Source organism: Argiope bruennichi, chromosome 6 (assembly GCF_947563725.1).
Source record: "Argiope bruennichi chromosome 6, qqArgBrue1.1, whole genome shotgun sequence".
NCBI lineage: Eukaryota > Metazoa > Arthropoda > Arachnida > Araneae > Araneidae > Argiope > Argiope bruennichi.
The window spans coordinates 62009043-62025038 of record NC_079156.1 but is presented as its reverse complement, the minus strand read 5'-3'; the positions used below and the strand labels follow the sequence as shown (position 1 = coordinate 62025038).

Here is a 15996-nt window from a genome sequence, read left to right as displayed (position 1 = left end):
TCTTTTGTGATGCTTCGGAAAAGGCCTATGGTGCCGCATTATACATTTGTTTCACTGAGCTTAAAGAAACAAAGGTTCGCCTAGTTTGCAGTTGCAATAGACTTTCTCCACTTAAAAGGGTGACACTTCCACGGTTAGAACTTTTGGCAGCCTTACTAGGAGCTCATTTACTTCACTATTTTTGCAAGGAAACTGGTTTAGATAATCAAACATCAACACTTTGGAGTGATTCAACTGTCGTATCAAGTTCGATAAGAAATGATCCTAATCGATGGAAAACATTCGTATGTAACCGAGTCACTGAAATTCTTCAATACACTTTTCCAGCGCAGTGGCGACATTGCCCAGGCACACAGAACCCAGCAGATCATCTCTCCCGTGGTGCATTCCCAGCAGAATTACCTTATCTAGAAACTTGGTGGAACGGCCCAAGTTGGTTAGCACAAATTTCAGATGCCTGGCCAGTCCAAAACATTTTGACAAATGAAGAAAAATTACTAATGGATATAGAAGCTCGTCAAACCAAACATTGTGTACATCAACTATCCAAACTTTAATCGATATATCCCGCTTCAGTTCATACACAAAACTCTTGAGAATTACAGCTTGGATTTATCTTTTTCTGAACAACTGTAAATCTCGACAACATTTTACTTCAGAATTGACGACTGATGAGCTGAATAAGGCAAGAAACTATTGGATTTCAGTTGTACAGAAACAGAGTTTTTCTGTAGAAATCAACGCACTAGAGCATAATCGTTCCTTACCTAAATCCTCAAATTTCTCGCTTCCGCCCATTTCTAAAAGATAACATTTTACTACTTGGTGGTAGGCTACAATTCGCACGAATATCAGTTGAACAAAGACACCCAATACTACTTGAAGGGTCTCATTATTTTGTGCGCTTGTTGATTAGACACACGCACATTATTCGTCTACATCATTTGGGTGTTCGTGTAGTTCTTTCAGAATTACGCTCCGAGTTTTGGATACTCCGTGGTCGTCAAGCTATAAAGCGAGTGATTAAAACCTGCTTACCGTGCAAACTGTCTCATGCTTTAAGTTCTAATGAAATAGAAGCCCCTCTTCCAGCTGACAGACTTACTCCTTGTATGCCTTTCGATACTACTGGAAAAGACTTTGCAGGCCCAGTTTATATTAGGACCTTTAAACCTTCAAATACGGCTTACATCACGCTATTTACATGTTCTACTACTAGAGCCTTGCATATCGAACTTGTCTACAGAAAGGTCAGAAACAAGTTTCTTTTGGCCTTGCAACGATTTGTCAGTAGAAGAGGACTTCCACATACTATATACAGTGACAACGCCACTACCTTCCATGCCACAAACAAAGAACTCATTTGCCTTTGGAATACATTGACTTTAGCGAAAGTGCAGTAATTCTATGCTCACAATGGTATAAAGTGGAAGTATATTGCACCACGAGCAGCTTGGTGGGGAGGATGGTGAGAGCGACTAATAGGTCTAACCAAACGATGCCTTCGAAAATCCCTTGGTCGCTCATTACTAGATGAGGAAGCCTTATCTACGGTATTAGTGGGAATAGAAGCCTCACTCAACAGTAGACCTTTGATTTATGAGCGTGGTGAGAATGATACGGAGGAAGCTTTGACCCCAGCTAATTTCCTAACTGGTTGAAAGTTGACCACTGTCCCATCCGGACCTGAGTCTAGAAATGACAAGCTCACAAATATTTACAGGCAACAGCAAGACTTACTGGATACATTTTGGAAAAGATGGCCCAAAGAATATCTTTTGGAGTTACGTACATTTCATCAAGTAGGGAATGTAAAGCAATCACCACGAGTACGAGTAGGTGACTTGGTCCTATTACAAGAAGATCTGCGACCACGACAAATGTGGAAGAAAGCTCTCGTGGTGAAATTAATCGATGGCCGGGACGGAAGAATTCAAACCTGCATCCTTCGTGTCGAAGGAAAGGAGATTACCCGTCCAATTCAACTGGTCATACCTCTGGAGGTTGACCAGGGTGGGGAGGATGTTGCGGCAAGCAAGCAAGCAAACAATTTTGTATAATTACTTTAGCTTGAGTGGCATCAGATGGTTTTATTGTTATTCTAAAATTACTTATAAGCTTGTACGTCTACTTGTTGTGAAGAATAAATGTATGTCTTACTGACACCGTCGTCTTAAATACAGTGTGTTCAAATTTTTCATGATAAAATATTTTTTATTCAGAAATCAGTTTCTATCCATATAAAAACGAAAAAGAAGAAGAAATCCTTATATTACTTATTTTATATTTGCTTTCATTCTAAGTATTTATTATTACAATATTTACTTTCATTCTCAGTACTAATTATTACAATATTTACTTTTATTCTTAGTAAGTATTATTCCAATATTTATTTTCGTTCTAAGTATTTATTATTACAATATTTATATTCGTTCTAAGTGCTTATTATTACAATATTTACTTCAATCCTTATTATTATAATATTTACTTTCATTCTAAGTGCTTACAATGAAAGGTACTATTTGGATTTTTCTCTTTCTGGGCTTGTATTTCCAGTAGGTATCGATCTATGAAGTCTCGCACAAGACCATGATCCAAAGTATTTGCATGCTCGTCTACTTCTTTTCTGTGAAATAAAAAGAAAGAATTTCTATTAATTCGAATATTAAATAATACCATTCTTTTAATAATATTGTAAAATCCTTTTATTAGCTGTCCTGAATAGTATATATTCTTAATCCTCATAATATTTTAAGTGTTTATTTATTTGTTGATATAATTGCATCATAAATCAAATGCTATTTTTAGACTTTCTTTTTAAAATACAAGAGCACAAATACCTTTTTATCAACATAGCTTTGTATGTGTTTGTAAATACTCTGTCATTAAAAATATTTTTCCAACTTGTGAATTCCGAAAGATTTTTGTTTCTTCACCGAACTAACGATTTTTTTCTTGGATTACTGATGAGATTTCCGACGGTCTTGAAATGAGTTTTGTTGCATAAAAGCAACATATGAAAGTTACTTTTTAACTCGATAAAAAATGGAAGTATTAGAATATCTTACTCTTCAAAATTTATAAACATATATTGAAAGCCGTTACGTTTATCTCTAGTTCTATAAAATGAAATGGGAAGTAATTTTTTAAGCAGTTTATTGTGAAATTCAACAAAGATATGCCAAATTATGATTTGATTAATGCTAAAAAGCATAAAAAAAATTGCAATATTAGATCACACCCTCGCTTAATAGAAGGTAAATGTGAACAATAATAAATAAGAGAATTTAGTCTCCTGCTTAGTAGAGGAGCATCTATTTCTTGGTCCAGTTCGCACGAGAAAACAGTCTGAACTCAGGGGTTTCCTCTTTCGCCAAATCAAAGGTGGGAGGGTCGCTACAAGTGAGCTTAAACATCATTCATGAGCTACCATTACACCTCTTCATACTGTTGTTTATTCTTAGAAAATTGAAAGTTTAAAGATTAAACTTCAATTGATTACTGGTGGTAGTTTGACGAGTCCAACACTTAACACAAAACAATCTATTTCTATCTATTTTACGCCTTTCAAGATACTTCCGTACTCTTTGTTAACTTTTCCCTGCTTCAATGACGTAAAAAAAAACTATTTAAAACTGTAAAAATTCCATCTCTAAACCACAATTCTCTAATCTTATTATTCTGATTGCTGTTTGGCCATCATATTTCCCAGTGAATTAAAATACTAATCTTGAAACAATGGAAGAACTTTCATCTGTGAATTTTCATATTTATAAGACCTTTTATCTATCAAAGTTTAAACTGAATCTATCAACACAGTTTAAATGTAAAAGAACTTTTATCTATGAAGTCGATAAGTGTTTGTTTTCGTTTGTTTCGTTTTGTTCAATAACAATTTGTCAACTTTCTTGCAAAATCTGTATCCTGCATTAAAAGAACTTCTGGTACTCATTAACAAAAATTAAAAATAAAAAAAACTTAGAATCTTTCACTACTTTTATGTTCGACAATCTGAATCAATATTGCAATAATTTGGGGATTTTCATTTGAATTAGTCAACTGAAACATTGATCTCCTGTTAATGAAAAATTAGCAGAAAGAAATATTGTAAATTAAACAGTGTGATAATTTGACAAGCAAGTCATGTTAATTATGAATACCATAAGTTTCGTGCATCCGCTTGCAGTCATCAATAACTTTTTCTTTTAGCAAAAATAAAAAAAAGCAAAACATGATAAAAAAAATTATCTTCTCATTTTATGTTGATGGAGTCTGAAAAACCATCTTGGAAATGAGTGTGACAGTTGCTAAATTCGTTGGAGTCATATGCTCTCTTGGAGAAAGACATCCACTCAGATAACATCCTCGTAATCTGACAGCTGTTCAAATAGGATTTTTTACAGAAAAAGGTCCGTTCTGAAATAGTCCTAGCGTTCCTTCAAAACACGAGGCTAATATAATTAAGATAAAATTAAAAAGCTTTGAATAAAACTAAGTGAAAGGACATGTTGTGTAATATAAGTAATAAGTAAGTTTATAATCACAATAATAAGTTTAAATTATAATCACAAAGATAAACCCCTTCGTATCTAAGCATCTGGTTTCACTGAATGATATCTCGAATTCCAACAGCTGCAAAAAGTTAGACATGCACAACTGTTATGGAACCACATCCACAAACCAAAACCGACATTCCACCCGAATTTCGATTTATACAACATTAACTGGCTTCAAATAATGACCATACTTAAAATGGCCGAATTTTGAACCGTTTATCTGATTCAAAACATATAGAAGGCATTCAAAGAATAATATAACCATTGGTTAGAAACCATACTTCGGAAAAGCTTTAATCCGTAAGCAAAAGGATCGAATACAGGATACGTAACATCAAAAGAAATAAGCAGTTTGACTTTCAGAAATTGTTTTAAAAGGTAGCTAAACTATGTTTTCGAAATTCTTAAATTAGGTTTGAATCAACCTAATGCTTTACCCTCAAATGTATATTCTTGTCAATTGTCTGCATCCAGTTCCATTTAATTTTATTTAAAAACCTGAGTGTGTTCATTTTCTAACGCACTTTGATAAACATGGCAGTAAATAATGTGTGAAAAGAAAGTTGAAACATTTTGGCGAGTAAGTTGTATCGTTTTTTTTATTTTGGCGAGTAAGTCGTATCGTTTTTTTTTTTTTTTTTTTTTTTTACATTTGAATGTGGTGACTGATGAATTTCAGAGTGTTACTTGAAGAAATAGTTTCTATTGCCGAGTTCTCTATAAAGGAGTGATCTATCTAATTGTTAAAAAATCACTTCTAATCTGTTGTCAGGTAGGCTATTAATGTTTGATGCTGTATTTGAAAATTATATTAGGTACAAGCTCGATTTTTGAGAAATACTGTATGTGCCCAAAAATTTGCATACATATTTTTCAAAATAAATATACCATATTTTTACTTGGAGTTTTTTTTTTTTTTTTTTTTTTTTGCGTAACCTATGACAAATTTCCTATAATAAATGATTTTTTAAAATTTAAAACAAATAATTATGCATTTAGGGATTAAATTAATTTCACCCACTTTCAATTAAACTGTTGATCCAGATCATATTTTATAAAATTACAAAATTTCAGATAAAATTCGTTAAACAAGTTTTTTTATAAGACTTTCTTTTTGAACTAACGAAAAAAAAAATTCCTTACTTGAAAAATGTATGAATTTTTTGAAATGCTGCGAATGCCCTCTCGAATGCGAATGACCTATCGATATTCAGAATCTTAAAAATAAAAGGAATGTGTTTGATCCAGGGAAACAAAAACTCTAAAGAAGTGTCACTGGCGAATTCGGTCGTTTCATCCAGATTTTCGTCCAAGAATCGGCGATCAGGATTATCGTAATCATATCGTTTCCCGAAGACTAAAGCGCATATATTGTTGGACATGCTTGGAGACAGAGGCTTCTTTACATCAATTGGTTGCCCACTGTGACTTTTTAAGACCTTCACAAAATGATTTACTTCATCCTGAAAATGAGAAGCATTTATTAAAATGTATATCTTCTGTCATTATAAATAAAACTTTAGAAAAAGTTATATAAAAGGAAAAAAACCATAGAGTTCCCTCGTTTTATTCATATATTTCCACAGAACAGAGCGCCGTCTCATACCCCCGTATCCGTAACCATTCTGACCACTGAACGATTTGATGGGCGTGTTACAGGAATTTTATGAAATACCAGAATACTTACAGAAAATAAAACAAAAAATACTATGTACAGAATTTACAAACATAAAAGAAATGATAATAAAATAAAACCGTTTACAAAGATTTTCTATTTTGAAATATTATAGAAAAATTATCTGGAATAATAATATGAATAAAGATATTATGAATGAAAAAAAAACATGAATTATGTGTTTACTTATTATCATAACATGCTAGATGAGGATGGAGTTATAAAAATCAAATAATAATAATTTGGTTAATGGTAACAAAGAAAATATCTGAAAGATATTTATGAATGTAATTATACGTGAAGAAACTGTGGTTGACACTTGAAGTATGACACTTGATATTGAAAACTAGAGAGGAAAGAAAAGATATCTATTTTCACTGATAAAATTTATGATCCTATGGATTTTTAGCCTGGATAGGAAGTTGCTCTTAACCCTTTTCAGCCATTCTTGTTTAAGGCTTGGTGATGGCTTTTTTCATACACCGTATATATGATTGTGAGGATGCATTCTGTAGCATAATGAAGTACCGCGTCAATCCCAACACAACTGCACAGATCACTCTTCGACAGATTTAACCTTTTGAGGTAGGCAGGCCCGTGTTCTGCGAAGCGTATATTTCTTGAATATGGTCCATTTTGTATTTTACTTCGTATTACATTGAAGAGAATTTGATATTCATTTACGTCTTTTTTGGCTATTTAGACTCGCAATTTCATATAGATCTGTAATTTTGCTGTTGAAACAATCAAATTTCATTAAATTAATTGCTGTGTTTTTGAATATTGTGTGCCTTACATGGTGGATTAGACAATGCATATATAACCTAACACATTGCATTGCTAATACATTTGCCGATTTAGTTTTGCATTTCAATATATTTTTACTTAATCAACAAATTTATGATTTAATTTAGTCTAATTTTTTATACAATTAACTTCGTGCAGATGTATTTTATAAAATTTATTTATACTTAATCAAGATTACTCTACATTCACATTGTGCACAATATTAATAAAGAAGATGATAATGTTTATTAAAACTCGTATAATTAAGCAAACTTAATGAAATACGTGGGAACCTAAATAATTATATTTGATAAAATGTTAATATTATTGAAATTCAGAAAATTTTTATTGACTGCAAATTTATTCCCTTGTCAAATAGAAAAATAAAGCATTTTAATTAACCTCCTAGCGATATTCTCTCAGCTTAGCCGTATTGAGCAGATATCTTGTCAGCTTAGTTGGAAATATGTCAAAGCGTGTACATATTGAAAGGTCAAAAATGGATAATCATGGACCAAAATTTGATACAATCTACTTTTCTGATTATAAAATGATCAGACATATTTCATTTATCTAGTTTGTTACCGTTTTGAGCTATCGTAACCGTATAACGCGATTTTTCGACCTCGACATTTTTAAGGTCCTGTAAATAATGTCGATTGTAATATGTGGTCAAAAGTAGTTGTACCGTTGCTGTCAACATTCATGGTTCTTATCAATAAAATCCAAAATAAAAACGCCCAGTGAGATTTTTATCATTAACGGAATAACTTGAAAGTTATCCAAGGAAAATGTATGTTCGTTGAGTGTATCCAACATTTTTTTTCAGAATTTTAAAATTTAAAATATTTTCTTTCTTAATATAGTAATTTGATAACCGTGCTGTTTTTAAATACATTTATATAACATGATTTTTTTTAATTCTTTAAATTAAACTCTTTTAACAATTTATTTCATATATTTAAATTCGTTTTTCCACTCAGTTCCGTTTGTTCCAGGGTTTTAATATTTCGTGCAGATTTTTGCAGACAAAAACGAAAAATTAAAATATTTCTAGACCTTACTTATCACTGAAATAATTTTGATTTCATTTGCGAAATCATCATTCGATAAGGAATTAAAAAATGATTTTAAGATACTATATTTTTATAATGATTATTCATGGCATATATTAAAGATTTAGATATGCATCATATGTGCATAAGGTGGCGATAAATTAGTTCAGTATTTACTCTCTTACCATTACTTCATCTTCAATCTTTGTCTTTCCTAGACCAAGGTCCTTCATGGATTGTACCACAAATTTCCGTTGTTCTTTCCAAGCATGGCAATCTCTGCCGAAGAAAGGACCTGGAAATAATCGCATTTAATTCATTCATCATTGAACCAGCGGGAGTGGTCTCCCCAAAACTTTCTCACATACTGTCTCATAAAGGTGTCATTCCTGAGAACGCCTTACATGGCACTGGCGCACAATAGTTACGAAATATCCACTTCTGTCGTGAATTTAGTATTTTGACTGAATTTGTCGTCTCATCCTCGGTGCGTTATTTGGCGATAAATCCCTAACATCGTTAATAGTATTTGAATTTTGTGTTTTAGACTCGTTTTTCTCAATTGAATGAAACAAAAATTTAACGCAAAACAACACCATTAGTCGCAAAATCCTGTACCAGATTTCATAAATTTAAGTCATTACATTTTTGAATGATAGTGCTTACATTCTTCTGAAAGTACAGACCAACTGACTGTCAATTCCTTGTTGGATTTGGCTCAAAATTTGATAGGATCTACACTATAGAAGCTAAATTTGTGTACCGAATTTTAGGGCAGAGATAGCCTGGTTTGTAGGGTGTTGGATTCGCGTACCTTGGGTTGGGAGTTCGAATACTGCCGGCAGAAGACTCTCCCCATGTGTGGTGGCTGGCGCACGTATAAATCTGTTGTGATCACAAAGTCCTCCATGTTGAGAGTAATACCACTGGGATTACTGGATCAGGGATGATCGTTCTCTGATTCTGGTCTAAATTACGATCTGTGGATGAGTGAATGAAATGCATGAATGAAGTCCGTCCCGTAAAAAGTGTTGTGACGTTTGTGTAGTTAAGTCGTACTCTCGGCCTAGATGCCGCTTCTGAAAAAAACAAGCGACTGACTGACAAGAGACTTAAAATCACTCACTTCTAAAGTCAGTGGGCCTGTCTATGACAAGTGCGATTAGAAACAACAACAACCGAATTTTATCTATCTAGCTCGCTTCGTTTAGTAATTATCATGTTTATATTTAAACGGAATTCCTCTTAACAGATGTTACTCAAAATTTGCAAATTTAGCGTGAAGATTGTCTACAGAATTTCAACCTTCTAGCCCAAAGCGTTTTTGAGTTCTCTTTGTCACAAACAGACAGAGGGACATTTTCCAAAAATGTGTTTTTTGAACTTCGGGAGATTCGTCAAAATTTCCAGTTCAAATTTTTTTGACGGTTACTATGTTTTCTCTATGCTTCTTATACAAGAAAGTAAAAATGCCTAATTCTGAAATACTTTTTCAATCAATGTATGGAGATTGCCAGAATATCCTTTTAGAATCTGTAATCCCCCTTTCTACTTTGAGTTATTGAAAGAATACACGAGGTGCGGGCTTTGTTCTCTAGAGTGGATTGCTCTGAAAAAAATTAAGAGCTGAATCCATTTACTTGTACAATCTCTCGAAAAGGATGTTTAAATTTCTGACTAGATGTAAGTAAGATTTTAATTTTAAAAACTCTAACTAAGAAATTGCTAATTTTTAATTAATTTTTACTACGCCTTAATTTTTTTTTTATTTTGTATTTATACTTTGAAAATATTTTATTTTTTATCTTCGCTCTCGTTGTTACTATTTTGCTTTTTTACTATCGAAATCACACATTAAAAAATTTTCAGAAAAAACCAAATTTGTATTTGTAAAACTTTAATCATTCAACTTAATCGTCATTCCCTGTACATATATCGAATTTATATTCTGAACTAAAATAATTTATCGATATTATAATTTATTCCAGAAGTAAGTAGATAATTTGATAAATAAGCCCTAAATGTCTCATATATTTTAAGAAATTTTTATTTAGTTAAATACCATAAAATAAGTTGTGGAAATGATAAAGATTAGAAAACTCCCGAAGAAAAGGGCATAGTAAAAAAGTATCAAACCCAGGGCTCAACTCGAAATGGACGCCTATATAGTCAAATAATTTTGTATGTTATGTATTTTGCTCCGAAGCTTTAAAGTAAAAAGATAAGGTTTTTTTTTTTTTTCAAAAAAAAATTACATTCATTCTGGATTTCAACAAAAAGCAGTTATCTTTTCACAAAACTATTCTCATCTCTAAAAATTTTTTTCTGTTTCCCTTCATGACTTTTTATCTCCAATTGTCAAGCGTTTTATTTCAATTTTATTTTATTTTATGAGTTGATTAATTTTTTTGACATTATTATATAATTTATAAAAACAATATGATGAGCTATGAAACTGAATTATAAACTTAACTATGTCAGGAGAGAAAGCAGTAAAGTAATAAATTGAAAATGGTGCTCGGATTTGCTAAAAAAATACAGTGCACACATATATGCAAATATTAAAACATAAATTAAACTATTGAAATGGATAAATTATGAGAGATTTGTCATAAGGAGATATCATATTAAGATGTAGAGAAAAATATTATGAATGAACAATTTATTTTAAAGTTTCGCTTTTCTTAATCCTACTTATATGCATTATTTTGATATTTTAGGTGGAACTTACTGTATGGATTTATACCCTCCAAGGAACTGGATGGAGGTCTTCCATGGAATTCTGTTTTGTTAAAAGCTTCTCTTATCACTTCAGTTCCATGAAGTACAACAATATTTTGCGATCCTAATTTCACACTTCATAAAAAAAGTAGAAAAGTGAAAACACAATGAAATAATAAAAAAATGAAATGAAAAAATAAATCAAATAAATAAAGGAAATATTTTAGAACATATTTTGTCCCACACTTGAAATTTAAAATTAAGATAAACAATACAACAATCAATTATTTTAAATTGTCTGCTGATTCTCCATCTGCAAAAAAAGGTATTTTAAAATTAACTAATGTAAAATTCAAAAATTATTAATAATGTTTTTAACGGTTAACTTAGGTGAAAAATGTACTTTTATTTAACTCGTAATTTTATTTATGTTATTAAATGTAATTTTATTTAATTTTTATTAACTTTATTTTATGCTTTGATTTAACATTATTTGAAAAATGTACTTTTTATTGTTTATTTCATATTATTTATTTTTATTTTTATTGTTTGCCAAAACAAATGTTTACTTTTTAGCTAAAAAAATAAAAGAAAATTTTATGGAAATATCTATTTTAAAAAATCGTCTGCAAAATAATTTAGATTTTCATTTCTGGCATGCGATTTTTTTTAATGTGGCAACTTTCTTATCAAATAAATTTATTCTTCTTTTCTTATACTACTACTAAATTAAATAAAGTATCTGTATTTTTCTTTAATTTATCAGAATATTTACTTGAAAATATTGAGTTTTGGTAAGTCTGAATTAATTCAATTTTCTAGACAGTTTAAGCTTATGTTTTTTAATTTTGTTTTTAAGCTCATAATGAAGATTAATACGCATTATGTTCTTCTTAATTATGTTTACGATTGTTTCGAAAAATTCTAATGAAATTTGAAAAAAATATGTAAACATTTTCGAAATACCCAAGTCTGTAATAATTTATTAAGTTTGCTTTAGTATAATCATATGCTTTTTGTATAATCATAATACATTATTTATAAGTATGTTAATAAAGATTGCTTTTCTAAAATAGCTACTAACAATTTTTTTTTTTACTTTTTGGGTACATTAAAATTGTATTTATTATGACTTTATTTATATGGCAATGAATAATAGTTGAAGTATAACTTCTGATTTCTTATTCATTCATATCTTATTTTCTTGGAAATATTAATAAAATAGATATGAAAAATTATGATATGTGTATCAAATCAAATATTGTTGCCTGTAAAAAGACTATTTTATGCATGATAAAATTTGTTGGGTATTTTATACATTTTTTTACATTGAAATATATTCCATGCATGATATTCGGAAATGTGTAATATATTTTGTTATATATTATGCTCTTAAGCATATCACTAATGGCTGTCAATTTCGACAAAATTGCTTATTAATAACTTTCATTTCACTCAGCTTAATTCATGCATTAATTTGATGCCAAATTGGAATTCATTTAAATAAACTTTTCAGAGTTCTTTTAAATAATCTTATCAGAATTCATTTAAACAATCTTATCAAAGTTTTTGAATTCAATCCGCAGTTTAGCGACCCCGATTCATCATTCTTTTAAATCTAAAAAATGAAAGCTTTATCAATATTGCAAGAAATTTGAATTATCTATCATTCTACTTCAATTTAAGTGGAAGATATTTAGGGACAGAGTATTAAAAAAAATGAATATAGCATGCCATGATTTATTGCTGAAACAGTGTATATTTATAACAAAATTTTAAAATTTCTGAAATCAATTATAGTAATTTGCTTCCAAATCTATCACTTTCTTTAATATGGAGTCTATTTGTCCTAATTTTCAAGTTAATTTAGTTTTGTAAAATTACGATATACATACTGTTTAATGTTATGTTATGTAACTTACGTATTATGTGAATTTTAATTTTATTCATTCTAAATTTTTAAGAAATACAAATTTTTAAAAAAATGTTACAATCCAGCGTACTATGTACAATTAAATTCCATAAATGAGAAATACAATGAGAGTTTTTACTAATCAGATAAGCTGAGATCATTTGGAATAATGTTTGATACAGATAGAAAAGCATGTGGCACCCATGGGATCACGTGATTTTCAATCCCTCCAATAAGCTACTAGGGTTAGTTATCACATGCAACTTGTATTTGCGTCCAGTTTTATTCAAAAATAACACGTCTATGAATATAAAAAGTTATTCGAATTTAGAATTTGGTAAATTATAGTATGATAATATTTAAGATTTGATACAAATTTAAATTTTATTCCCAATTATGTAGCAGTAATAATGGACACAGAAAAAAAATGATTTAATGTTGACGCAACATATCTGTGTATATAAATACAGTAATTAAAACAGAAAAAGAATTATTGGTAAATATAATCAAAAATGCTTTTTAAAATTTATTAAAATCAGTAAAAAGAATTAGTTGAATCTAATCTACTTTCTTTGGCGACTAATCGCTAATTCGTTATTAGTGCATACCAAAAAACTCCACAGCATATTTTTGACATCTTTTCCTGTCGATTAAAATCAAATTTGATTTGAGATTATAAATTTAGCCCCTAGATCATATATTAAATTTCTTTTATTTAAATCGTTGCAATTCTTAGTTATTACGTTTGGAATATGGAAATAAAGACCAATAATCGGTCAACCCCTTGTCAGATTTGTTTTTAATTTATCCGTTAAATAAAAAACTGTGAACTAAATTTCATTTATTTAGATTGATACACTTTTTTAACTAGAGGGTTTAAATATCTGTATAGACTTACAGACGATCAACTCCTTGACTGATTTGGCTTCATCAACTCCTTGACTTTGACACTGTCTACACATGTAAATCCGTATCAAAATTAAATACTCAACTTATGTTCCAAATTTTATTTATCTAGTTCTTTGCGTTTTCTAGTAAACGTATTCATTTGTACTCGGACAACAGGTCAAAAGGTTATCCTCAGAAAATAGGATTCGTATACTGATTTCATTTAAAATTTGATAAAATTCAGCAAATTTGGTGTTTTCCATATACTGAATTTCATATGTATAGCTCAAAGCGCTTTTGAATTATTGTGCTTGCACACTGACAGAATTCATAGTTCCATATATGTTTGGTCCCAGTGAGGTGAAACACGTAACTTCATCAAAATCTTGAATTCGAATTGCTAGACGACTGCAATACTTTTTTTAATACTTCACGTACGAGAATTTAAACTGAATATTTAACATTAAAATTCATATTTATTGAGCTTCATTCCTCACAAATTTAAACAATATTAGACAAAAAAATTAAATTCTTCATCTTCTACAGTCTTGAAAATTTGTAAAATTCAAAATGTTGATGAAGATAAATTCAGTTCAATAAAAATTGAACAGATGTGGAGTGCTTCCAAATAAAGTGTAAACTTTATTTTATTTTCAACTAACTATGCATTACTATCTAGAAATTTTTAGAATAAATAAATTATTTAAAATAACCCAACAAATATAAACATAGCATGGCACAAAAGTTTATCCGATTTCACTGGCTACACTATAACAATGATAACTGGAAGAAAATATTAAAAAAAGATTCTAACAAAATAGTTTTCAATTTTTCATTCAAAGAAAAATGCTCTTTACTTATTTCTACAGTTGAAAGCATATTATCTCGTAAGTATTTTAGTGTGGAACGCAATGACACACACAAGAAGTAGAGCTAAGACAATTTATTAACTCAACTGAGAACACAGTGACGGATAAATCTTCTGCTTTTCTACTAACAGGGAAAGTTCCAGAATACTTTTCTGGAGACAGTAAGAAAAGTCCAGAACACTTATCTGGCAAACTAAAGAAAGGTCCAGAATCTGCTTTAAAATGAAATAAAGGAAAACAGAAAATCAAGGAATCAAATATTTACACAAACCGTGAATCGCATTGTCTGCAGCGTGATTCGAACTTACGATCTCTTGATTATAAGACTAGTGCTAAGACCATTTAACCATAGAAAGTCCACTGCCACTTTTCAATGCGGCAGTATTAATTAAATACATGATTCGAATTGCGTTATTTTGAGTAACATTTTTGTGAAGTTGGATAGAAGTATTTTGTTGTGCTTAACCGAGGAAATCCAGCGGAAATGATTTCCCCAAAACTTCCTAGCATACTCAATAATAAGGGTGCTATCTCAGAACATGCTTTCCATGTAATCGACTTACAATAGCTAAGAAATATTCACCTTTGAAGTAAATTTGTCACTAATATATATTTTACTGAATTCATCGAGTCATTCTTGGCGGGTATTTTGGAGAATTATCCCTGTGGTTTAACAGTACACAATATACTATTAATCACGTGTCAATATATGATAGCATTTTATATTACTTTACTTCAATTACCTGTTTTTACTCGCAATAGAATTTTTCAACTTACCTAAATACATCACCATATTTCTTTCCTAATTCAGTAAAATAAATACTTTATCTATACTACGTATTAAAGTACGTAAAAGGCTGATAAAGAAATGTGGACAATTAAAGAATCGTAAACGAACTCCAAAATACACTTTTTAGCAAGAGGTTTCTTTTATAAATTTGTAGATAATATTCTATTACAAAACTGTCCCAAAACCAATTTTTAGGTTACAAACTTTATCGCACTCAGTGCAATTTAATCTGAATTTAATGCTACTATGTAATTTAAATTTTACAGCGAATTAAACATAGTTGGTTGCAACTTTTGATGCATAGATGCCGATTCAATTAATAGAAAATGAACCTATAATCTATTAAATGGAATATGATTTCCAGTTGTTCAAATACTATTTTTTGCTGACAATAGAATTTTTCAACTTACCTAAATACATCACCATATTTCTTTCCTAATTCAGTAAAATCCAAGTGCAAATTATTAGATACAAAAGGCAAATATCCTACAATCGGCAGTCCCATTGGTCCAGGAGGGTAATTACTTTTTGCTTTTTTTACAAACACCATAATCGCATAAGCCAAAAAGAATGCAAATACTCCTAACAGAATTTCATAACGATAAACTTCAAGTTTTGGAGTAATATTTCCAATTTCATTTGTCATTTTAGGTATAACGGTTTTATATAAATACTCCATAGTGATTTCTTATTAAAAATGTATTTTTTTCTATCGAATATATCTCTTTGGGCACGAAGTTACTA

General features: G+C 30.1%; 1 protein-coding gene and 1 long non-coding RNA gene across 2 annotated transcripts in view; one reads left to right on the top strand and one right to left on the bottom strand.

Annotated features, from left to right (window-relative positions):
• LOC129971106 (uncharacterized) overlaps positions 1-11164 on the top strand; it is a 27773-nt gene extending 16609 nt beyond the window's left edge. The window contains exon 3 of the long non-coding RNA XR_008784759.1: positions 10793-11164. This is a non-coding gene — a long non-coding RNA (uncharacterized LOC129971106). The remainder of the gene's footprint in view (positions 1-10792) is intronic.
• Positions 1-15996, bottom strand: part of LOC129971105 (cytochrome P450 2J2-like) — a 26611-nt gene extending 10615 nt beyond the window's left edge. Inside the window, exons 1-5 of the mRNA XM_056084590.1 lie at positions 15663-15996; positions 10804-10928; positions 8258-8367; positions 5700-6019; positions 2508-2626 (exon numbers count right to left, since the gene is read on the bottom strand). Of these exons, the coding sequence (XP_055940565.1) occupies positions 2508-2626; positions 5700-6019; positions 8258-8367; positions 10804-10928; positions 15663-15931 (943 nt within the window). The 5' untranslated portion in view covers positions 15932-15996. The remainder of the gene's footprint in view (positions 1-2507; positions 2627-5699; positions 6020-8257; positions 8368-10803; positions 10929-15662) is intronic.